The sequence below is a fragment of the Leucopleurus acutus genome (assembly GCF_964270905.1).
Source record: "Leucopleurus acutus genome assembly, chromosome: 12".
In the NCBI taxonomy this organism is placed as follows: domain Eukaryota; kingdom Metazoa; phylum Chordata; class Mammalia; order Artiodactyla; family Delphinidae; genus Leucopleurus; species Leucopleurus acutus.
The window spans coordinates 1,003,781-1,027,429 of NC_139154.1; the positions used below are offsets into that span (position 1 = coordinate 1,003,781).

Below are 23,649 nucleotides of genomic sequence, written 5' to 3' on the forward strand. Positions count from 1 at the left end.
AAGTTAAAGTAACTTGGCCCTGGCTACAGAGCCAGGAAGCGGCTACCCTGGAACCCAGGTGTATCTGAATCATATTGTCCACACCTATGCCTTCTTTCCTAGTGAAATGGAGTGGATCCAAGAGGACCTGTGATTTTAGATGTCATACCTCCACTCAGTCTAGGATTCCTTATCTAAAAAAACCCTAAAAGGACCATAATGGTGGTAGCTGTACTTCTTTTTCTTTTTCCTTTTCTACAACCCAGGAAGCAAAGGCGCTTAGAGGAAAGATTGCTTATGTCCAGGTCAGGGAAGGCTGTAGGAAAGAGGTAGCATCTGCACTTGATGTTGTCCTAGAAGAGCCAAGATTACATTTGATGATGGTTCAGAAATACAACTTAGGGCTTCCCTGGTGGCGCAGTGGTTGAGAGTCCGCCTGCCGATGCAGGGGATACGGGTTCGTGCCCCGGTCCGGGAAGATCCCACATGCCGCGGAGCGGCTAGGCCCGTGAGCCATGGCTGCTGAGCTTGCACGTCCGGAGCCTGTGCTCCGCAACGGGAGAGGCCACAACAGTGAGAGGCCCGCGTACCGCAAAAAAAAAAAGAAAAAAGAAATGCAACTTAGATTCATAGTTACTTCTCTCCAACAGCTCAGCATAAAAGGTGTTTTCATAAAGTACAAATCTCTATCATCCTCTAAAAAAACCCTACTCCACACCCTTATGCTAGTCTAGCTATAATCACACCTCCCATCCAAACTCTAATTATACAAAACTACTACTTTATGCTGCACACCCACTTCTTCTTTCACTATAATCTGACTTCTGGCCCCACCCTCCACTGGTAGACTTTTTACTCATTTAACAATCACCTTCTGACCAAACCCAATGGTCAGTCCTTTCTTGCTACCACTGCACCTGGTCCACACCTATTCAATATATTGTAGCACTTAGTATACACACCTGAGTTTCACCATTCATCTTTGTATCTCAGTACTAATCAGTTGAAGTCACAAGGTTGATGCTAAATACTGGTAAATTCAACAAAAGTTTATTGCACACTCTGTATCAGGCACTATGCAAGGTGCGGGGGACACAGAGAAAACAGCCCCAACCTCAAGTTCAAAATCTATAAGCACAGTGCCAGCACTCAATCCGTGTTTACAGCAGTGTTTGAACCATCCCTGTTTTTACAGATGAGTAGTTAATCTGGCCAAGGATAATAGCCAGTTAACCATGGACCTGAAGAACTCAAATCTAGGTTGTATCCTTTCGTCAATGAAGAGGCCTATAACACACAGCCTCTTAGATGCTATGCTGTGCTCACTCAATATTCTAGGCAGTTTACAGATATCAGTTTATTGATTGATTGATTGATCTTTGGCCACGCTGCATGCAGGGATCTTAGTTCTCTGACCAGGTATTGAACCCGTGCCCCCTGCAGTGGAAGAGCAGAGTCTTAACCACTGGACCACCAGGGAAGTCCCAGATATCAATTCATTTAATCTCTCAACAGTTCTATGAGGTAGGTACTATTATCCCCATTTTACGAATGAAGAAACAGGCACTGAGAGACTAAGTAATGTGTCCAAAGTTACATAGCTACTTAAGGGAAAACCTAGGATTTCAATCCCAGGCATTCTGGCTTTTTACTACACTATACTGTCTCCTGATAGTTTTCTTTCCTTTAAGGGAGAGGGGGGAAAACCAGTCCTTTGAAGATATCACCGTCTTAAGAGAGAAGCAGTAATGGGGTAGGAGGAAATATATTTGGTGAAGTACACAGCAGCCAGTGTCCAGAGATTCTTGATTGCCTAGCTGAATATTCTGAAGTTTTTCTCTAAACCAGTGGCTATTTTTTCCTACAACCTGCAGTAAGAAATAATTCTATACTGCAACCAAGTACATGCAGATAGACACACATACACATACTTTATATAATACCTATATCTATATTCATGATACGCTTAAAACAAGTTTCTTAAAGAATACTTCCCAGTCCATGTGCCATCTACTGATACTTTTTATTCTATTTGTTTTTAAAAGGCTGATTTGACCCCCTAAATTCACTTCATGATCCACATTAATGGGTGGTAACCTAGTATGAAAAACTTTAGGCAGGGTGCCTAAAAAGGACTTTAGGCACTGTTCTCTGAAACAAGTTGTAATAATAAAACCAATGATATGCTTTGGAAAGATAAAAGTAAGCAGCAGCAAAAACGGTTAGCAAAAAGGAGACCAGGTGGGAGAATGCAACAATAATACAGGAGAGTGAATGGAAATGTAGAGAACATTTCAGGAGCTTTTGTTTAAGACAGAATATTATGAACTTACTGACTGGATATTCAGGGAGCGGGCAGAACCAGAGATAATGCTGTGGTTTCCAGCTCAAGTGGCTGAGCAGATGAAGTGCCTTTTAAATGAATGAGGAAGTCAGGGGAGGAGGCAAGTACAGATGACCCTTAAACAATGGGGGTGGGGATGGGCGTTAGGGGCCCAACCGCTCCACAGAGTTGAGAATGGGGGGATAACTTTACAGTCAGCACCCACAGTTCCACAACCGCAGATTCAAACAACCACAGATCGTGTAGTACTTGTACTATGTATTTATTTGAAAAACAGGCATGTAAAAGGACCTCTGCAATTCAAACCTGCATTGTTCAAGGGTCAACTTTAGAGAGTATGTAAGATTATCGGGTTAGGGTTAGACAAACAGTGTTGGTGGAATTTGGAGAAAATTGGTAGTAAGTACCCTGACTATAGCACAGAATCTGAGATTAGAGCCAAACAGAAATGTAGCGTTTAACCCAAGAGGGTAGTTCAAGTCATGACAGAATATGAGATGCCCCAAAAATAAAAGAGAGAACAGAAAGAAGGAGAGTAGTATGCCTTTATGGTTAAAAGAAGAAAAAGGACCTGAGTGGAAAAGAAGTTACACAAGGGAGGGAATTAAGAGTGGCGGGTGCTACTGAAATGGAAAAATGAGGACTGAGATAACAGCATTTCTAATAAGAGTAAGAGGTACCTTGAGTAGTGTTGGAAGAAGCCAAATTCAAAAGGGTTAAGCAGTGAGTGATGGTAAGAAAGTGAAATAAAATTCTAATTTGTCCAGACCCCTCCCCATCTTGTCTCGTCCCAGAAACACTGGTTGGATTTGTAGTCACAGGGCTCTTTCTTTTCTCTTTTGCGCTCTGTGGTCTTCTAGATAGTGATTTGAGTAATTAAGTCAAGCTCTTCTTAGATGTGTCCTTAGCAGTCTTAGGTGAAAACCTGCTTGTTGGTCTCTTCCGCGCTGTCAGCGCCCGGTACTGGCGCCCGGCTTGTCCCCGCTTCCCGCCGCAGCCCTGGCCTGGATGTGGGAGGCGAAGGCAGTGAGCATTTCCTGGGCGGTGAGGTGCGCGCCGCGCATAATCAGGCGATGCCCGTCTCCTGGGGAAGAAACAAACGAGTAAGGCACCGGGAGGACGGCGGGGCCAGCGCCGAGATCTAGCGACTCCCTCCCGACTGCCAACCAGACCCACCGAACAGCACGTCCACGCAGGGCTCGGAGCCGTCGTGTCTCACGTCCGCTATCACCGAGCAGTTGAGATTGGTGCAGCGAACTTTCTCGCTGCTCACGGCCTGGAGGAAGGTCCTGCGGTGAGAAAACGGCGTGAGCGGCCGGCAGAGGGGGCTAGATCCCCGGCGGGAGGAAGGCGCGCCCCTCGCGTCCGCACTCCTTCCCCCTCGTACCTTGTCGACTCCACGTTCTTCTCGAAAGGGCAGAATTGAACCCGAACCTGCTTGACAGAGCGGAGTCCGAGCCGGGCCACGGCCGCTGCCATGGTGACCCTCACCCCGGAAGGACTCGTGCGGGCGGAAGTGTCGCTAGTACGAGACGCTGTGGACTGCTACGCGCTTCCGCAGTCCCCCGACCTCCGCCTCGTGCGGCTTCCCTGACACGGTCGGTGGTGCTGGTCCCCAGGCCGCCGCCCTGGGCTCCCCAGCCGAGAAGAGGAGGAAGGCCAGGAGGGAGACAGATAATTTCGGCACAGGGTATGGGGCGCCCGAAGTACACGGTCAGTAAACACAACCTGTCATTAATAGCCCCCTTTATCACGGTGAAGACAATAAATAGTGCAAAAGCCGTTTGCACCTGGCTCCGATAACACGTCTTTTGCAGCCTTTACTCCTCTGTACCCTGCTGTGCCAGATCTACGTTAATACCGTCTTAAGTGCTGGTCCCTTCCAAGGAGAGGGCGCCACCACGGCAGGGATTATAAACCTACCAGAGGGTAAACTCCACTCGGGTAGTTTAAGATTAAACACATGGAACTCTGGAGTAGCGAAGCTTACACGTGAAGGTCCTACAGCCCAATATTCTTAAATGACTAAAAATAGTGATGGGGAGGGGAGTGCAGGGTACTATTATATAGTATACACTGTGGGACTGATTCAGGTGTATAAATTCCTATTCCACCTCTGTGGTTCCTGATGAATTAACTTTGTAGTAGTGTCCCGAACTTTTAGTGTTTAGCCTGGCTCCTGGGAGTTAAGAGGAAGTGGCATCTAGGCTCCCTGCTTTCTATTGCTTTTCCTCTTTCCCTTTCCCCTGGGATCCAACCCTAAAGCCTTACTCCCAGCATCTAGCCCCTTACTGCTAGTGTCTAGCTCTGAGATGTCTTCACTGATGGGGGACTAAGCCCAAGCCTCCCAAGGATGCTGACCTCCAGGTTTCTAAGTCCAAGCTCTGTGTAGCTTGTGGTTCTCAGGTATGCTTTCTTCCAGGCTCCCAATTAGGCTTTTTTAATATGCATTTCTAAATGTCTGGGCTTTTTCAGACAGAGACAGGGAGTTCTAACGGGCTCTGATTAGGGTCCTTAGGATTCAGAACTGGTCCTCAGGCAGGAAAGAAAAGGTAAGTGCCTGCGGGGATGCTGGTGCTGCCTCAGGGCAAGCCAGGCCTGCTGATTTCCTACCAGGTAAGCCTCAGGACTAGGTCCTTCTCCCCACAGTGTGCTTAGCAGCTGAGCTGTCTGGGCTGGGAGTGCTCCAGGTCGAAGAGGGGGCTCCAAGCTCTCCAGGCTGTTGAGGCTGCTGCTGGGCAATTCCATGGTCTGGACCTCATTACATGCACCTGGTAAGGCAGGAGTGGAAGGCAGGTGGCTGGCGGTGTGTGTGTGTGGGAGGGGGGCACAAGCAGCAGCCAGATCAATGATGAGGATGGGGGATGCGGCACATAAAGTTATGAGCTAGGGGCAAAGAGAGCCTGGAGTTGGGGAGGGAGAGTGACTCACAGCAACAGGGAGGCCCCCTGTGGACTTGAGTCTTGGGCAGGGGCTGCTGCAACAGACACAGCAGGGCCCCATCCAGCCGCTGGAAGATGCTGAGCGTGAACAGAGTCTGGCGAAGTTCTGGGGACAGGCCCCACTGCTCCTCCTCCAGCAACTCCCTGACCACTCCAAAGTCTTGTCTGAGCTGCAGCGCCCCCTGCAGGCTGAAGGCCAAGGTACAGTGTGGCCCCCTGACCCTCCTGCCTCTCGGAACGGCTCTGCCCCACCCATCCCCTCTCTTTTTTTCAGTTCCATTCATCCCCCTGCCACGGCCTCCTTTTCTCCCCACCTGAACCGGATCCCGTGGGTGAGGATGTGGTCAAGCCAGGCACCCAGGATGGCAGTCAGCACCAGGCTGAGGGCAGGGGCCTGGGCTTGCTGTGGCAGTCCTTGCAGTCCTTGCAACACAGGCTCCAGTACCCTGCGGACCACCAACCCAGCATACTCACTAGGAATGCTGGGAAGTTCTGGAGTGAGAGAAGAGAAAGGACAGGATATGAGGCTAGGGAGATCCATCAAGCCCCTAATGGAGCATCTGGGGGAAGAGGGTAGGATTTCAGGGTGAGGGGACACAGAAGGTGAGGACAGGATGGAGACAGAGGAGTGGAGCCAGGATTTGGAGGGGCCAGGACACTGTTACCCCCTGAGAAGCCTGGAAGGGAACGCTGGGATGAGGACTTACCAGGACAGAGGCGATGCCGCCAGTACCGACCCCGTGGCATGTGGAGTTCGAAGTCCTGTGTGGCTCGTTTATGACATTCTTGAAAAAAGAAACTTAGTGACTCTTCAGGCAGGAGCTGTGGGGATAAGGAGAAAGTATAAGGGGCTTATCTCTGAGGGACTTGTCAAGTTATATGCTCTTCTAAATCTGAGGTGTTTAACCTGGCATCCATAAAGCCCCAGAACAGAATTGTATGGGCTTGGGCATTTTCTGAGGAGAGATACTATGGCTTTTATTGGATTTTCCAAGAGGTCTGGACCGAGAAAAGATTATGGACAGTTGCCCTAAGATTACCCTGCTCTCCTCAGCTTGGTTCAGAGGATGGAAATCCTCCATGTTAATTTTGTTCCATAGGAACGTTAATAGGAAAAAAAAAGGGAGACACCCTCACCACCGCCAGTGTTCAAAAGCAGATGCTAGAGAGAGGTCTTCATGATCTGCAGACAGGCAGAGGCTGAAGAAAGAAAAGGGAATTGTACGATCTTCTGTCATCTATAAAAGGAAGGCAAGAACTGTGTGTAGACCAGGAGCAATGAATATAACTTTCTAAGATTCAGGAACCTTTGGAATGTCCTCATACTGAATATTCTTTATAGCCACTTCCATTTCTCCAGAGCATTGTAACCCACAAAGCAAGAAAAGGCCCATGTGCTGGTTTGGTTTCTTTGGTTTGATAGGTTTTGTTTTTGGAGGGGGAGAAGACAGCAAAAAGGAGGGGTCTCTACAGCCCATCTAAGAGAAGAACTCAATAAGAGGGGTGTGTAGTGGCAGGTCTAAGGAAAAGGTGACTGTATGCCTGAGAACCTGAAGAGAGGAAAGGACCTGGCGGGGGCCAGACTTGGTGGGAGAGAGCCCATGTGGCTCCTGATACATGGGCTCTCTCCCACCAAGTCTAAATCTAAACTCTTCTTCCCTTATCCCAAACACCAGAACCCCCTTCTTCCTTATATATAACAAAGAAATTACCCTTTCGTCAACTGACATTTGTTAGGAAATTCTGCACTCAACACTCGGAAAATACAAGGTCACACTATGGGACAGTTTTTTCTGTGGGACATTACAGTCCTGCTGAGGAGAAAACTCACATCTGATTCTTCTTTTTCGTCCCAGTGCTGTATGTGGTAGAATGCCCAGAGCGGATGCCCAATAGTGCAGTCATCAGGCAGAGAAGCAAGGCATGAAACTGCTTTGGACAGTGTTTGGTTCACATGATGAGCACACTGTCCCTGCCCCTTTTGCTCTGTTCTCACTGCAACTACCAAGAGCTGGACCCTTCTCATATTATGTCTCCCCACCTCCCTTCTATCCTGACCACTATAGCTGGATCAAACTCTATCACTGTCTTCACTGTTCCCCTCCTGCTCTTACAATGGCTCCCTATCACTTATGAGATACAGTCCAAAATCTGTGAGCTGGTGTTCAGTGCCCTCCACAACTTGATGACAACCTACTCCTTCATAATTCTCCACCCCCACCCTTGAGATGCACATGCGAGGGCAAGTGTATGCTTATGTACACATACACACACACACACACACACACACAGAGCTTCTGCTTTGGTCAGACCATCTCGCCAGTACTCCCCCAAGGAACTATGAACTACCCACATCCAGTAACCCCTGCTGCTCCTCTGAGGCTGCCCAGCCACCAGCTTGAGCCATAGACCCTGTAAGGAACTTCTGTTACCATATGTCCACCAAGGCCTTCCCTTCCCAGAGCTCCCACAACCGTCACTGTCCACCCTACTCATGAAAAGCCTGTTCTGGGACATGTTGAGTTGAAAGAGGCAGCAGTAAATTGAGGTATAAATGCCCAACGGGCAGATGCAGATGGTGGATTAGGGCTAAACTGGGGGCGGGGGGGTGGGGTGGTCTACAGCACCAAGGCACTGTGGAATGCAGAGAGAAAAGGAGGAGCGGGACAGGGACTGAACTCTACAGCCATGCCCCTATTCAGAGCAACGAGTAGACATTTGGGCAGGAAGAGAACAAAAAGCAGAGAGACATCATCCATAGTAGGAACAGATACTGTGTAAAATGGGGAAAAGCTAGATGTATAATAGTTTAATTCATAAATTTAGAAGAAAATAAGAAAATATTAGAAGAAACAGCCAAGAGTGAATGGAAGTTACCAGTGTGGAACAAGGATCAGAAATCGAAGTTGGGGAGGGGCAATTAAAGTGCTATTTTTTCATTAGAAGCCTTCTAAAATAATATTTTATTTCAGTTTTAATAAAAGTACAAATTACGCTTTTAGAAAACAGGAGAAACATACCAAAAACTAGTAAATAAAAGGAAAAGTCAATCATTTATCTTGCTGTTTCTCTACAAATTATACCTCAAAGTAACCAAGTAATTTATGAGGGCAAGTTTCACTTTATAAGAGTAATCCAACTAATAATGAAGAAGGAATGATAGAATTGGAATGTCACCACCTTGCACCCTCTAATGAAATAACGGATATAGACAATGATCATCAATCATCAGTGGCTGTTAACATCACAAAATGAGAGCCTGACATGGGAGCTGGGGGTGGGATATATAAGTGAAGTAAAATTGACCATGAGTTGACAAGTATTAAAGCCTCAGTGGTAGGAATATGGGGGTCCATTATACTCTTCTCTCTACTTTTGTATTTTTTTGAAATTTTCCATAATAAAGAGAGGACAAGAAGTGAAGAGCAAGAAAAGATAAATTTAGTGGCGATTCCAAGCACTGAGTTGTTCTACCACCACCACAACCTCCCCACCAACCCCAAAGCTGGCCCCTGTCAGGTCTCCTGCTCTCCTTACCTGGATCTGTGCAGTCAGCTTCTGGATCTCCAGGCCCAGCTGCTGCTCCACCTCCAGGGCCAAGCTTTCCTCTGAGGCCAGGCTAGACAAAGCTTCTGCCTCATATAATAAAGGCTTTGGCAGAAACAGGGAGTGAGATCCGAGCCCAGCCCGGGATGCTCCCCTCCCCATTCCCTAGCTACTCACAGGTAAATCCTTCTGGATCAGGAGCAGGAAGGAACCTGGGGCCCACGCTGCCAGATGCTGCTGAGTTCTGCCCCAAAACCAGAGCAAGATGGTCTGCAGGGTACAGAGCCCCAGGGCAAGGGGGGCAGGACCTGGGGAGAGGAGGGACAGAGTATCTGAAGGGCCACAGAACACCTTTGGGAGGAGGCAGGCTTCAGAACAGATTAAGGAATAAGGAGATGTCCAGCTGTTCTCTTATCCCCCCATCCCCAATACCTTGTCTCACCTGGAGGCCGGCAGAGGAGCAGTCCTGACCTGGGTTCTCGAAGGGCATCCAAGAGAGGAGGGAAGAGCTGTTGCAAAAGTTCAGTCGTATGAGAGGATGAGGGAAGGCTGCTCTGATTTCCACTAGCAGATGCCAAGGCCTGGCAGAAGCCTGAAGATGAGGGGGTATGGTTTGATAAGGAAAGAGCAGTCTGGGGCTTGTGTCACTGCCATTGCCCCTTCCTTCTCACCTTGATCCCAGCTCCAGATAAGAGACTGATGAATTAGGTTGTGACACAAAGAAGCCAGCTCCTTCTCACACTCCTGAGGCAGTGATGCTAGTGGGAGAAATGACTGGAGCCTGAAAACAGGGTCCCTCTTTGCCCAACACTGCCCCCACTCAATGATGGGGGAAGAGGGGAGGCTTTCCCCAAGACTCAAGGCTGGCATGGAAAGCAAGACTTTGCCTTGAAAGCCCAGAAGCTATAGCCTGAATCCCCGAGGGTGGGGTGGGGGGGGGTATGTTCATTCTAAAGAGTTTTTGTAGTCAGGTGGCAAGTGAGTGAGGTGAATACAGAAGAGATCCCAGCCTTCCCACCCACCCACCCAGGCCCATCACTCACCCTGACCCAGTGCCTGACTCAGCTGTTGTGCCGCTGCCCTGGGGTCCCTCCAGGGTCCTAGACTTAGGTCCAGACTCTGAGCACAGGCTGCCCACAGCATGGTCCAGTACTGGCTCCACAGGGCCCCAGCCCCTCCAAGCCCCAGTCCACTGCTGGCTGAACCCGTCACGCCCCCCATCAGGCCCAGTAGCCCTGGCAGCAGCTCCCGCTCCTCTTGGCACCGCCTGCGGAGCTGGTCCCTCAAGTCTGATCCCCTGAGCGCCTCATCCAGCCAACCTGCCACCTGGCAACCCCGCTCCCCCGTCAGGAGGCGGAGCACACGGGCCGGGGGATAAGGGCGCGCTGCCCCTGGAACGTAGCTCAAGGCTTTTCCCTGCAGCTGGTGGTAGGCGGGAAGTGCCAGCAGCAGGTCGGCGATTTGGGACGATAGGCCCGGGCTGGCGGGCGCCTGGCCCAGAGCCCGAAGCTGCATCTCGATAGTAGCATCCAGACGCTGGGCGGCTAGTCCGACGGATCGTGCCAGGAGTAGCGGCTCGGGTGTCTCCTGAAGGCCGTTTCGCAGGACCGCGCCTCCGGAAGAGTGCCCCAACAGGTCGCGGCACAGCTGAGGCAAGTGGCTGGGGGATGGAGCGCCGGGACTCAGGATCCTCAGGAGGCGCACGGTCGCCTGTAGGTGGCGGGCGCAGTCCTGTGCGTGGAGGAGCTCCTGCCGCTCGTGGTGCAGCCGAAGCAACACCGCCCGGAGACGCTGCAGCGCTGGAGGGGTCGGGCCGCCAGCTGCCGGCTCCCGCCCCCAGTCCACAGCGCCAGCCTCACGGTGCTCTCCTGCGTCCGCCGGCACCGCACACCACGGCTGCCCTCTCGGAGCTCCGCCGGGCCGTGGGTCCAGGCAGGGGATGCTTCGGGCAACCGGCAGCCGCAGCCAGCCACGAACGTCCCGGCGGAGAGCGCCTGCCCGCTTTCTCTGCCACTGCTCCTCCTCAGCGCCCCCGGCCTGCGCCCGTAACGGCGGCACGGTAGCCAGCGGAGGCAGAAGGCCACCAGAGCGAGACGCTTGGGCCATGGGACAGCTTGTCCGGAACGAAGCTAACGATTCCCACCTCCCCGTACTGCCCAACGCCTGCCGTAGCCGGGGCTCCGCCCCATCCCCGGAGCCGTCGTCTCCGGCCCGGGAGCCGCCGGGACCCTCATGCACTCTCTCGCGCTCCGTAAGCGGAGGCTTCTGCCCCCAACAAAGATGGCTGCCTACTCTGTCCTACTCTGCCCTTCGGCCGGTGTCGAATGCCACTTTCACTTTCGGGTCACTGTTGACGGGGATGGCACCGATTCCGAAGACTGTGGGGCTGGTCAAGCTAGGTAAGCAGGTGAGACAAGACCGGAGGGGGTCCAGGAAGACTGGGGCAGCCCCAATTAGATCTGTTTTCAGTAGGATTTTGTGCTTCACGTGATGGGCAGAGGGCTCCAGCTCACCTACCCCGAGGCCCCCAGACGCGCCGCCGCCTTCCTTTCCTATAGTCTGTCCTCTGCGGCCCGGCTGCCCGCTGGGGGTCGCTGCTGTCCCCAAACTCTGCAAGGAATTCGGTCTCTTGGAGATCCAGGGGTTAGGACTCCGCGCTTTCACTGCCGAGGGTAGGGATCAGTACCTGGTCTGGGAACTAAGATTCCGCAAGCCTCGCGGCGCGGCCAAAAAAACAAAAAACATAACTCTTAGCCGCTCTTCGGCCCGTTCCCTATACGGTCACGCCTCTTTTCAACCTTCCGTGTTGAGCCCTGCCCGTCCCGGCCCGGCGCCGCGCGGGGCTGCACCAGGGCTTTGGAAGAGGCGTAACTGTGGGCCCTACTGCCAAGAAACACAACGCAAGTGGAGGGGGCGGAGACGACTCAACGGTGATAAATGCTTGAAGTGGGCAGGATCGGGCAGACGAGGGTCTCTTAGTTGAGGATTGGGGAGTGGGTAGGAGTTGCTTGGGGAAAGATATTATGAACAGAGGGAACAGTGTGAGCAAAGACACTAAAGCAAGGAAACGTTAAGAGTACGTCACTGAAGTGAGACCTTAGTTATGGGTTTGAGAGAAGAGGCGAGCAAGAGGGCAGCAAGTGGTTTGAACGTCCTGGTCTGGCACATGGATTTGGATGTCCTGAAGGAGGTGGTAGGGTTATAGAGGGAGGGAGAGGATCAGATTTGGGAGCACTGGAAAGCTATACTTCCAACTGCTACCTGGTTATCTCTAAAACCAAACTCAACAAGTCCAGAAGTTAATTCATCATCTTTGCAAATTTGTTGCGTTTTCTCTCATCTTAATCTTGGTTAATAACACAAACTTCCATCCAGTTGCTTAATTCAGAAATCTGAGAATCATTCTACATATTCTTCCCCTTTTCTTTACCTCACCTGTGTAGTCAGTCACAAAATCTACTTCTGAAGTGTCTCTTCTATCAAATCCATTATTTCCATTCCTACTTCTGCTGCCACTACCTTAGTTCAAGAACTCAATCTTTCTGGCCTGAACAGTTCTAATGACCTGCTAACTAAACATTTCACCCCTAGACTCATCTCTTTCCCCAGTACAATTTCATTTGAGCATTTCGCTTCCCAGATTAGATCCACTTCCACCACCAACAGGACAAAGTGCAAACTCACTGGATCACACAGTGTTCTTCAGGCACAGCTCCTGGCTGCATCTCTATTACAATAGCCTCCTCACCCATCTGTCTGCCTTTGCTCATTCAGCACACACCTTACTGAGCACCAACTATGTACTGAACACTGTTTTAGGCACTGGGAAGAAAGCAGTAAACCAAACAGACAAAAATTCCTATGGTCAGTGAATTAGCAGTGTCTAGTGGGGGCAACCACTCAACAAATAAATGATATAGTATGTCAAATATGAGAAGTGCAAAGAAAAGTAAAGCAAGAAGGAGGATAGGGAACACTGAATGGAACTGAGAGGTTTTGCTTTTTAAAGGGAGTGGTCAGAGAAGTCCTCCCTCAGAAGATTTAAGCAGGGATCTGAAGGGGATGAAGGAGTGAGCCATTCACTGCGGAAAGAGCATTCCAAGCAGATGAAATAACAAACACAAAAGCCCTGAAATGGGAGCACACTTGGTGTATTGTAGGAACTTCAAAGGAGACCACTGCAGTTGGAGGAGGGCAAGAGGGTAGGAGATGATTTCATGAAGAGATTTGGTGGTCAGATCATGTGTGGCCAGGTAGTGAATTAAGAGAGTAGTATAGACCGTGTTTTGGGGAGAGATAGAAGGTCAAGGCAGTCCTTTTTTTGTTTTGTTTTGTTTTGTTTTTTTTGCGGTACGCGGTCCTCTCAGTGTTGTGGCCTCTCCCGTTGCGGAGCACAGGCTCCAGAAGCGCAGGCTCAGCGGCCATGGCTCATGGGCCCAGCCGCTCCGCGGCATGTGGGATCTTCCCGGATCGGGTCACGAACCCATGTGCCCTTCATCGGCAGGCGGACTCTCAACCACTGCGCCACCAGGGAAGCCCTTTTTGTTTGTTTTTAAAGATGGCTTACACTAACTAAGGAAACAATCCTCATTAGAACCACAGAATGTACAGGCCAAGCCTTGAAGAGTCTTGCCTCATTTTGTGAATGAGGAAGCTGAGGTCCAGAGAGGTTAAATGACTTGTCCAAAATCAAACAGCCCAGTAGTGGCAGAGCCAGAACTAAGATGCAAGCAGCTGTGCTCCAGGACAGTGTTCTCTCCGGTTCTATGCTACCTGGCTAATTAAGAGAGCAATAAAAAGCAATGAATAATAAGGTTTTAAATTATATAACATAGGCTATGTTAATGCAGCTTGGTTGAGTGAGGGCAGAGATAACTGGAAACGAAAGGGTCTGGGAAGGCTTTGTGGGGAGATGGAATTTGAACTCTTGAAGGTGAGGCAAGTTGTGAGAAGAAGCTCAGAGCCAGGAGGGATTTGAGGACAGCTGGGGGAAGACCCCAAGGCTGGAAGAAGCCTGGTGGCAGAGGGAGGACAGCGGCTAAGTAGGAGAGGATTGCAAGGGAAAACTGGAAAGGTCAGCCAGGGAGCTTTTTGGAAGGCTCCAAATCCCAGGCTAGACTCAATCCTGCCTGTGGCCCTGGCAGTGGGAGATTACTGGAAAATTCTGAGTAGGGGCGTAATTGCTGAGAGCTTGGTTTGGGGGAGAAACAGATAAAGTGCCGGGGAGAGGCCAGCCAGGAACTGTGGCACTCATTTAGGCGTTGAGGTAGCTCCAGGGTGGACTATATGGGGGTGTTCATATTCAAGGATATAGCAGGGGACACCGCTGGAAGAGCAGGTAAGAGGGCTCCATTTCAGGGGCATCAGTGTGGCTGACCTAATGGCAGGATGTCAGAGAAGCCTGGACTGAATGCCACCCTCAGCTCTTGGGAAGGCAGGTGATACATGTGAAAGTCAGGAGCAGCATGTTTTGAGGTGCTGAGCAGGGAGAGGTCGGCCAGTAAGGTTTTCCAGGCTGGGTGGCTGGTTACTGGTTGCCGCGGTGGAGCGGTCAACCCAGCCAAGCTCCTTGCTGTCTCCCAGAGTTCCCCACAACACCAACCTAATGTCCCCTGCCCACCCCCTCCCAAGACATAGTGGATTTTTTTCGACGGCTTGTGGAGAATGATCCCCAGGGCCTGCGTCGGATCCGTGTGGGTGGGAGCGGCAGGCGGCTGCAGCTGTGGCACCGTGGTGGGGAGTGCAGGGGCCGGGCCCAGGGATTAAGGCTGGTACCCTGGTTGGGGGTGGGGGGGGCTGGCTTTCAGATGCTCCTCTCTCTCACGTTCTTCCTTTCCCTTCTCTTTCTCCCTCCTGACAGACTCCCTCCGGACCATTTCTGTTATGAGGGGGAAACTACTGGACAGAATGACAAGGCCAAGGAGGCTGAGAGACTGGGCACCTCCTGTGGTCTCCAAAAGTCCTTCCTATACCCTCCACGAGGGTCTAAGCCCTGCCCTCAAAGCCCTTCTGCCTCAGCATCCTGCCTCAGTGACTCAGACAACCTGCTTCAGGTGGCCATGCGCAGAGGCTCCTGCTGACTGAAGAGGTGAGACTCTAGTTCTCCCAGTCTCCAGATTCCCATGTCTATATTCTCTCCTAATCTGGAGCTTTCAAGATTCGTTCATACTGCTTACCTCCCTTTCACTTTCTCTTTTCCTGCCACCTGCCCTTCCTCTTCCAGGAAGCCAACTGCCTGGCTGAGGAGCTGGTGTCCGAGCAGGAGCACATGAAACGGAAAGCAGAGAAGAAACGACTCAAAAAGAAGGGAGCTGGAGGGCAGAAGGAGTAGGGGCCCAGAGGGACTTGGGGGAGGGAAGAAGAGAGAACTCTAGATGGCCAGGGGCCCCCACGGGGCTCAGGGACTGGAGGGTCTCCTGGAGGCCATTTGGTGCCGTGGTTCTAGAGTCACACTATGCTGTCTGGGCTGGAATCTGCCTCCTTACTATGAGCCCTCTGCCTGATGACCGTCTTACCTGCTTTTTCACCTGTAAAATGAGGATGACAACAAAACCTACCTCATAGAGCTGCAAGGATTAAATGAGATAGTGTATGCAAAGCTCTTAGTACGGTACCATATATATTGTCCACATGAAGAACTGGTCTCAGGATACAACTTGTGTGTGTGTGTGTGTGTGTGCGGGTGTTTAAGTATAGTGCTCAAAATACATCTTCCTCTTCCTCGTCATTGTCATTACAGCGTCATGACAAAAGGATCGGAAGCGAAGGGAGCGTTTGGAGCAGGATGGCGGGGAGTCCAACGTGAATGTCTACAGGCAGGTACCAAGAGCACCAGGTACCAGGAGGGGGGGCTGGAAAAGCAAGCAATCCCAACACTGCACCTATTCACCTTCCTGCCTCACCTTCCAGGCTGAGGCATTGCAGATGGGGATGAGAGCCCCCCGTCCAGCTCTGGGAACCCAGCTCAGGGACAGTGTTGCGAGGAAGAGGTAAGAGCCCCCTTCCTTCCCTTTACGGTCTCTGCCCACCCTCTCCTCCCACTACTCTAGGACATACCTCATCCCTGCTCCTCCTTAACTTTCCTTTCTGCTCACAGGACTCACTGGATCTATCTAGTACCTTTGTGTCTCTGGCTTTGTGCAAGGTTGTGGATTGGCCCCCCCAGTGCCTGCAGAGAAAAGGGACTGAGTCAGGAGCCCCAAGGCAGGAGCTTGGGTCCCCAAGAGAAGATGAGTTAGGAGGAAGGAAGCACTCCAAAAGAAGAGAGCTCCAGGCAGAGTCATAAGGCAGAGATGAGGAGGAGGGCAGAAGAACCTCAGCTGGAACCAGTGGAAGGGGTGCCAGAGGGCTCTGGGAAGTTATGCAATCTAAGGGTAGAGGGCAGTGATCAGTAGAAGGAGTTCTCTGGCCCTAGGATTAAGAGACCTGGGATCCAGCTCCATCACTGTCACCCTGACCCAGGGTAGTTTCCTCTGCAAGAAAGTAGGGCTGATGCCATCTTGCAGACCTGTCACGAGGATTACATGAGTTGCCTGACACAAACTGTTTAAACAAAGGAGAAGGATTTGGGAAGGCTGAGGCCTTGAGTCCTGCTTGACTTTGCTTCCCATTCCTAGGCATCTCTAGAACTGCTGGCAACTGCCTTACAACAGAGCCAGGAGTGAGATTCTTTCTCTCTCCTTCCTCACCCATCCCTCCCTGCGATAGCCCCATCTGAACCTTCCTACCCTCTCTCCTCCCCAGAGTTTGGTACCAGCTTTGCCCAAAATGGTTTCCACTACAAGGCCGTGGTCCTCTTCACCCAGGCCTCGAAGCTCAACCCCTGGGACCACCGGTAGGTGGGGGGGTTGGCCTCTATGCTGGGATGTCAGGGCAAGGCCGGGTGCCGAGGGAGGACCTGGACTTTTGGCCACTTTGTCTTTATCAGGTTATTTGGAAATCACTCATTCTGCCATGAATGGCCGGGTCAGCCGGTGTGGGCCCTGGCTGATGCCCAGGTAGCCCTTACTTTGTAGCCTGGCTGGCCCTGGGGCCTCTTTCACCTGGGCAAAGGCTTGATGGGACTGCAGGTAATGGGTCTGAGGTTGGAAGCTGAAGAGGAATTTGAGTGGGATCGGGTGGGGATCAGGTCTACATTGACATTTTCTAGTTAAGCTACTACCACAATGTCACAATGTTAGTGGTACTCGGAACTGGAGCCAGTTTGGGAAAGGGGGCAGTTTTAAATTCCCTTACCCCACTGACGCCTAAACTTTCCTCTTTCTCGTTCCTCTGGGACCGAAGCGTTTCGAAGAGGCAGCTGCTGTGTTCCAGGAGACTCTGAGAGGCGGATCCCAGCCTGACGCAGTCTGGGAGCTCCACTCCTGCCTTCTACAACTCGCTCTGGTAAAGGGACCAGACCCACTCTCATGCTGAGGGGGAAACAGAGAGAACTGGCCGGGATTGCAACACCAAATGCTGCTGCTTTCTGCCTCAGGCAAATAAGGGGGATGGGCAGGAATGCATGGGATGAGGGGGGCACAGGCAGCACTGCTGGAAGGAGTATCAGGTGCCCCTCCCTCTTCTCTCTCAGCAGGACCAGCGAGGAGGAAGCCCTGGGCCGCCTCTGTCAACTGGATTCCCCTATGCATTTCCCCATGTTGAGCTGGGGCCTTCAGGTCTCCTTTCCCTCAGTTGCCCTGGAAGCACTGCTCCGAGGGCCCCTGGCCTTCTGTCTCCACCCTTGCATTATCCCCCACATCACCTGAGCCCCTCCAGCTGGTCCCTCCCCCATACTCAGAGCAGAAGACCCTGTCCTCTCCATTTCCAGGACTCCTCAAAGGGCTGGGGCATCCTGGGACTTGGGCCCCAGAACCTACCTCACACCAGATGAAGGAGGACCTGTCCCTAATAAGGCAAGGCCATGTGTGCATCCCACAGGGATGAAGGACACTGTGTGGTAGCAGTTCACTGCACATTTTGAGACCTGTACTCTAATACCACGGTTGGGAACTTCCCTGGCAGTCATGCCTCTTGCCACAGAGACCTTCTGATGAGAGAAAGGAGCCCTACATCCACTGGAATAGGCTTTCTTTGGTTCTTAAGCAGATGGCTTCTTCTGGGAGCAGTAAGGAAAAATAAAATCTCCCAAGGCTCAAGAAGGGATCTGTACAAAAGTTCAGGTTTTCAGACTATAACAGACCTGGCAGTGGGGGCATTTGAGGCTTGCCCTGCTTCTTGGCCCTGGGGGACTCACCGGCCAGATCTCTGCTCAGGATGGGGTCACAGTAATGAATAAGGCCCAAGTCTTGCCCTTCAGATTGACAGATGCTCACTTCTTCCTAATCCCAGTTCTTGCCCGGTTTTCTCAAGCCTGAGCTCCTCATGCCCTGTTTCCTGTCCACACTTCCATGCATATTCTGACCTCTCCTTTGCCCAGTGGTCTGATGCTCACCTCCTCCCACTGCTAGAAGATTCACCAAGGGTTTGTATTTACCAGCTTACCAGCTTCTGCCTGGAGCTGGCAGAGCCCATACATCTCCACGTACCTGCACTGCTGGCTCCCCCACTGGTGGGGCCTTAGCAGGAACCCAGGCTTCTGCTACTTTGGTCATGGTCTTTCTCCACTCCAGCACTGGGCATTGTAACCAGCCTTTGCCCCATGTGAATTTACATACTTTTTTCCACCCAGGGTCACTGCCCCTAAAGAAGGCTAAAATCCTCTACTTTCTGTATAAGAATCATGACCTCCTTCTGGTTTCTCCTCTAAGATCCTGGCAGCTGCTCCTGGCTGGTTCCTCCCTAGCTCTGCCTGGGACTCTCAGCTCATTTAAATATGGATCTGCAGGGGACTTTTAGGCCTCCAGAATGCCTTTCCTAGAGGAACATTTATCAGGATGAATGACTCTTGCTGCCCTATGGGTCTTATTCAACACCATTTGCACCTGGAGATAGGAGATGCTGAAGCACCTCTTTATTTAAGGCTGTCCCAAATTCTTTTATTGTTTATGGTTTCAGGACGCTTAAATACTGTATGACAGATTGAAGTCTGCCATTACCAGTTGGGTCACCTTCGGCAGATTTCTTAACACCTGTGCTTCAGTTTCCTCATCTGTAAAATGTGGGCAATCCCTACCTCACAGGTCTGTTGTGAGGGCTGAAAGAGAAAGTGTGAGAACCTACCTACCGAAAGCCTGGTACATAATGGGTGTTAAATAAACTGATTTTTATCTGCAATTGTCCTACATATTCATGATTCCAACACTGGGAAGAGGAGTATGAGTGAATTGCTGCTTATTTCACAAAATACAGAGTTTGTGGGACTGTGGTTCTCAAAGTGTGGTCCCTGGGCCACCAGCATCAGTGTCACCTGGGAATTTTTTACAAATACAGATTCTCAGGCCCCCTCTAGACCTTCTAAATCAGAAGCTGAAAGAGTGGGCCCAACAGTTTGTGTTTCATTAAGCCCTCCCGGTGATCCTGAGGCACCTGATGTTTGGGAAGCTCTGCTCTAGGACCTAGCAGAGGAGACACCCATCCAGGAGGCCATTTTGGTGGGACAGGTTTGAGTTTTGTTTATCCAAGCCTTGATCATAAGAGGTGGTAGCACTGGGCTAGAATTTAGGAAGCCCTAAGTAGCAGAGGGTTATGGCTCAGAGCCAGTTAACTTGACTGAACCCTACCTTCCTGACTAGAATTATTTGCCCTGGGAGTGCTTTGCTCATGCCCGGCTGGCCGGGGGGTGGGGTTCGGGAGAGGTAGTTGTGTTTGTTTAAGGGGTGATTATATCACAGTGCCTCCATGCCAGGCCTGCTCATGTGGCCCTCTTGTCCTGGACTGGGGCTAGGAAGGTGGGACTTACATGCTTTGGGGACTCCACTAGGGCTCCTGGCCCCTCAAAGAAGGGCCACCCACCACTACTGTATGGCGTCTTTGCTTTCAGGCTGAGCTGCTCCTTACTCTTCCAGCCCCTCAAAGAAATGTCCCCGCCCCAGTACCTCTTAGACTGTCCTGGACTCGAATCTTTCCCAAGAGCCATAGGACTCCTGACACCTTGCCTCCACTTTGTCCCACACTCACACTGCTGACTGGTAGGGTTCTGACCCAGCAGCCTGAGGTCTGAGTCCCCAAGGCTGGAAAGCAGAATAACCAAACATCCTGGTTTTCCTGGGACTGAGGGATTTCCAAGGCTGTGGAGCTTTCAGTGGTAAAACTGGGAAAGCCCTGGGCAAACAGGAATGAATTAGTCACCCCAGTCTAAAGGTTCCAGAGAGGCAGTCTTTAGAAGGGGATGAAGGGAATACAGATGGAGCCCTGAACAGGAACCAGGGGAGGTATGTGTGTGTTGTATATGTGTACTGTAGAGGCAACACAGGTGCAAAGAATACTTTTTGTATATAATAGGTGACAGATTCTTAGCTCTGTACTAGTAGTCATTATCTGTTCCTGTCAATGATGTCATTTTCCTTCCAGTGGCCCAGGGTTTCAAGGTTGTCTTTGACTCCTCCAATCTTTGGTCACTGGAGAAATTACACTGATTCCTGTTTCATAACAACCTTCCTCCCGACTCCAAGTCTGGCCCTGAATTCTCTCTGCTCTTACTTTTTGCAGTGGCCAGAGCTACACTCCTTCATCAGGTCTGCGCCAGTCACCCTGCACATGCAGCCAGATGCGCCTGCCCTAAACATTGCTCTTATACCTCTCCTCCCTAAAACCTCCAAGAACCATGACCTGCTCTGTCTACAGTACAATGCCTAAATTCCTACCTTTGGCTCTTCCCTCTCTCTGCTCTGTGAACACTTCTTTCGGTTAGTAGTCCCAGCCCCCACTTACAAGCTTCACGACATGATCATGGGCTTCTGTGATTTCATTCTCCTTATCCTTACAATGAAATTAAAGTCTCATCTCATGGGATTTTTTGTAAAGATTAATCCATGCAAAGCATTTGGAACTGTGTCTGAAAATGCCAGGTTCCTTTCTGCCTTCCAGCCTCGTTCACTTCCCTGAAATATCCTTTTCTGGGACTTCTACCTGCAGCTGAGGCCCTAGCTGACACATACCCCTCCCCCACCCCCAGCGCTGGGTGGATTATTCCCAGAGCATCCTGAGGGTGGGATTGTGGCACCTGAGCATGGGAAGGTCTGGGGAGGGAGGAAGGACTGATGAGGAGGGACTCCTAAAGATGAACAGGGATGACCAGGCATGGGGGAAGACTTGCATCACGGGGAGTGTTCCTTTTCCCTCCCCATCACATGCAGGAGGATGATTCATTACCAGCGTTAGAAATTAATCTCAGAAATGTCTGTTGGAGGAGGTGGGCTGGGCTCTCTACCCTGCAAGCAGCTACTCTAAGCTCTGCCTCAGCAAGTAGGACCAATCCTTCCCACCCTCCCGCCACCACCATCATCCTGGTGGTGACATTTTCCGCCCAAGTGCGGGGTGGGATGGAGGTCCCAGAAGCAGGGGTATGTCCCCTCTCCCAGAGCTCATCACTTTGCCTGTGTCTCAGTGTAGGATTCTCTCTGTGGGGGCGAGGAGAAGGGTCAGGACTCTATTAACAAATGACCTCAGGGTGGGGAAAAAGGAGAGTCAGGCAGGACGCTGTCACTCTGGGGCCAGTCTATTAGTTAGGTGCAAGGTCTCCCAGGTGGCAGCTGATCAAACGCCGGGTGGAGACCTGGAACTAAGGCGGCCAGTAGAGGAGGAGTACGCGCCCGCAGCTACCAGAGTCCCATGCCCTTCCCCTCATCCCGCAGTCTCCAGAGCATAGAGCTGACCAGCACCAGCTCTGAAGGCTGGTTGGATGCCTGGGTCCACATCCTGACCTAGGGGTTGTTCTTTTGTAAAATGGGCATAATTATATCACCTACCTTATAGGGTTGCTTGAGGGTTAAAGGAAACATCGGATTTAAAGCGCTCAGCACGGTGCCAAGCACGGAATCTTCGCAATAATCAGCAGATTTTGCTCTTACTGCGGGGAGCGTCAGGATTGAGGCGTGCTGCGGCGGAGTCTCAACTTTATTCTCAACAATTGGGAAAGGTGGGCGTTTGGACTGTGAGCCGGAAGGGGCCCGGGTCGACACCCTCCCTTTACCCCGGAACCCAGACAGGACGCGGAGGCGCGGAGTCCAGGGCCCCAGAGCCCTAGAGGTAGCTTTGCCTTCAATCTTCCACCTGTATCTCCTCGTCTGACAATCGGGGCCCAGAGTCAGGCCGGGCGGGGCCCGGGCAGAGGCCTGGGGCGCCGTCAGGCAGCGCGAGGCGGCACTGGATTTCGGGGGACAGCGAGCGCAGCGAGGCCAGGTCGGCGCGCATCTCCTCCACGTCGCGCTTGAGCTTGGCTCGCCGGTTCTGGAACCACGTGACGACCTGCGCGTTAGCCAAGCCGAGCCTCGCCGCCAGCCCGTCTCGCTCGGACGGTGCCAGGTACTTCTGGAAGACAAAGCGCCGCTCCAGCTCCAGCACCTGCTGCGCGGTGAACGCCGTGCGTGACTTCCGCCGTCTGCGGCCGGCCCGGCCAGGGCCCAGCGCGCCTGGGGCCGCGCGGCCTGCGGGGACAGGGCGGGGGTCAGCCTTCTTCTAGCTTGCGGGAATCAGGCTTCGGTCCGGGAGGAAAAGCGGGGGTGGGGTCAAGCCAGCGAGGGGGGCGTTGGTGCGGAGCGAAAAGACGGACGGGAGCCAGAACCGCCGCCCCTTCCCGAACTTTGCGGGGGGGGAGGGTGGTATTTCAGCCCGGGAGTGGGGCACAAAGTGGAACCGGCCACTGGGGTACTGGAGGCAGGAGGCTGAGGGTATCTTGCGGGGACCGGGGAGTGGGAGGAGGGCGGGACAAGCCAGAGAACTGGTGCACGGTCAGGCGGTCTAGGGCGGGGCCTTTGAGGCCTTCCGGAGCCCCTGGTGGAGCGGGCTTGCAGGTCTGGGCCAGCACCAGAGGCAGGGGCCGACCATGGTCAGAGTAGGGGCAGCCAGCCGGAATGGTGAGTGCAAGAGAAACTGCACCGTGCCCTTCTTTAAACTCGTGGGTGTTGGGCACTCTCGGCTTATTCTTTTTGGGTGACACGGGCGCCCCCTCCTCGAGCCCAAAAGGGAGAGAGTGGGGGTACAAAGGGCGAGGAAAGGCGGAGTCCAGAGTCCCGCGGCCCTTGAGGCTCCAAGGAACTTCTGCTCCTTGCGCCCTCTCGAGAGGAGAGCGGCTTGGAGCGGAGCTCGGTCACCCGGAGAGGCCCGAGCCTCGCCTCTCTGCACTTTCTGCGCCGCCCTTGCCCTAGCTCACTCATTTACAGCCTCCGGGCCAGGCCTTTTGTCTCCTCTCTGGCCTTTCTCTGTCGCGATTGCCCCGCACAGTTCTCGACAGACTGGCCCTTCCCCTCGGCGCTGGCGGCCTCCAGGAGCGGGCGCGGAGCCTGGGAACTAACGGAGGGGAGGGGAGAAGAGGGAGAGGCAAGCCCCAGCACGTGGGCTGAGGGCAGGGTGCGGATTAGGGTGGCGGCCAGGGTGAACGAAGGTTCGAGACCGGGAACCTGGAGGAAAGAAATGGGGAGAAGGCCAAGCCACAGTGAGCGACCTCGCCGGCGCTATACCTTCAGAGGGCTGCGGAGCGTGCCCGTCAAGTACGCGGAAAGTTTTACTAGTCAGCTCCTCCAGCGCGCACAGCGGCGACGTGGGACCTTGGTTCGACTCTGGAAGCTGCGACGCAGAGGGTCCTCGGGGAACCATGTGCGGGCCTAGGATGTCTGCGATGCTGAAGGGTGTCCGGGGTGTCCGGGGCTCGGATCCCGAGCTCATGGCCAGCCGGGCTGTGGCGGTCCCGCCGCCCGCCGCGCTCGGCTCCGCAGCTGCCTGGGCCCCAGCGCGGCTCCC

General features: G+C 52.5%; 4 protein-coding genes across 4 annotated transcripts; 1 reads left to right on the forward strand and 3 right to left on the reverse strand.

Moving 5' to 3' along the window:
• Positions 1 to 219: 219 nt before the first annotated feature.
• Positions 220 to 3,889, reverse strand: MRPL53 (mitochondrial ribosomal protein L53). Its single transcript, XM_082851379.1, has 3 exons — positions 3,711 to 3,889; positions 3,500 to 3,612; positions 220 to 3,407 (listed from the first exon to the last, which is right to left on the reverse strand). Exons 1-3 carry the CDS (start codon positions 3,800 to 3,802, stop codon positions 3,274 to 3,276), a joined length of 339 nt encoding a protein of 112 aa, XP_082707505.1. The 5' UTR covers positions 3,803 to 3,889; the 3' UTR covers positions 220 to 3,273.
• An 893-nt stretch (positions 3,890 to 4,782) lies between these two features.
• Positions 4,783 to 11,093, reverse strand: CCDC142 (coiled-coil domain containing 142). Its single transcript, XM_082851378.1, has 9 exons — positions 9,855 to 11,093; positions 9,483 to 9,569; positions 9,254 to 9,403; positions 8,989 to 9,119; positions 8,803 to 8,916; positions 5,973 to 6,087; positions 5,580 to 5,757; positions 5,255 to 5,454; positions 4,783 to 5,094 (listed from the first exon to the last, which is right to left on the reverse strand). Exons 1-9 carry the CDS (start codon positions 10,915 to 10,917, stop codon positions 4,838 to 4,840), a joined length of 2,295 nt encoding a protein of 764 aa, XP_082707504.1. The 5' UTR covers positions 10,918 to 11,093; the 3' UTR covers positions 4,783 to 4,837.
• TTC31 (tetratricopeptide repeat domain 31) lies at positions 11,092 to 17,770 on the forward strand (the record flags this gene model as incomplete). Its single annotated transcript, XM_082852420.1, is given in 9 exon segments — positions 11,092 to 11,210; positions 14,672 to 14,871; positions 14,874 to 14,899; positions 15,035 to 15,138; positions 15,551 to 15,626; positions 15,721 to 15,800; positions 16,555 to 16,645; positions 17,095 to 17,196; positions 17,384 to 17,770. Coding segments are annotated over 9 exon segments (1,098 nt in total). The 3' UTR covers positions 17,684 to 17,770.
• Positions 17,771 to 21,951: 4,181 nt separating this feature from the next.
• On the reverse strand, positions 21,952 to 23,574 carry LBX2 (ladybird homeobox 2; the record flags this gene model as incomplete). The annotated part of the gene is made up of 2 exons (XM_082851293.1): positions 21,952 to 22,337; positions 23,370 to 23,574. The coding sequence occupies 2 exons, from the start codon at positions 23,572 to 23,574 to the stop codon at positions 21,952 to 21,954; spliced, it is 591 nt and encodes a 196-aa protein (XP_082707419.1).
• Between the last annotated feature and the right edge of the window lie 75 nt (positions 23,575 to 23,649).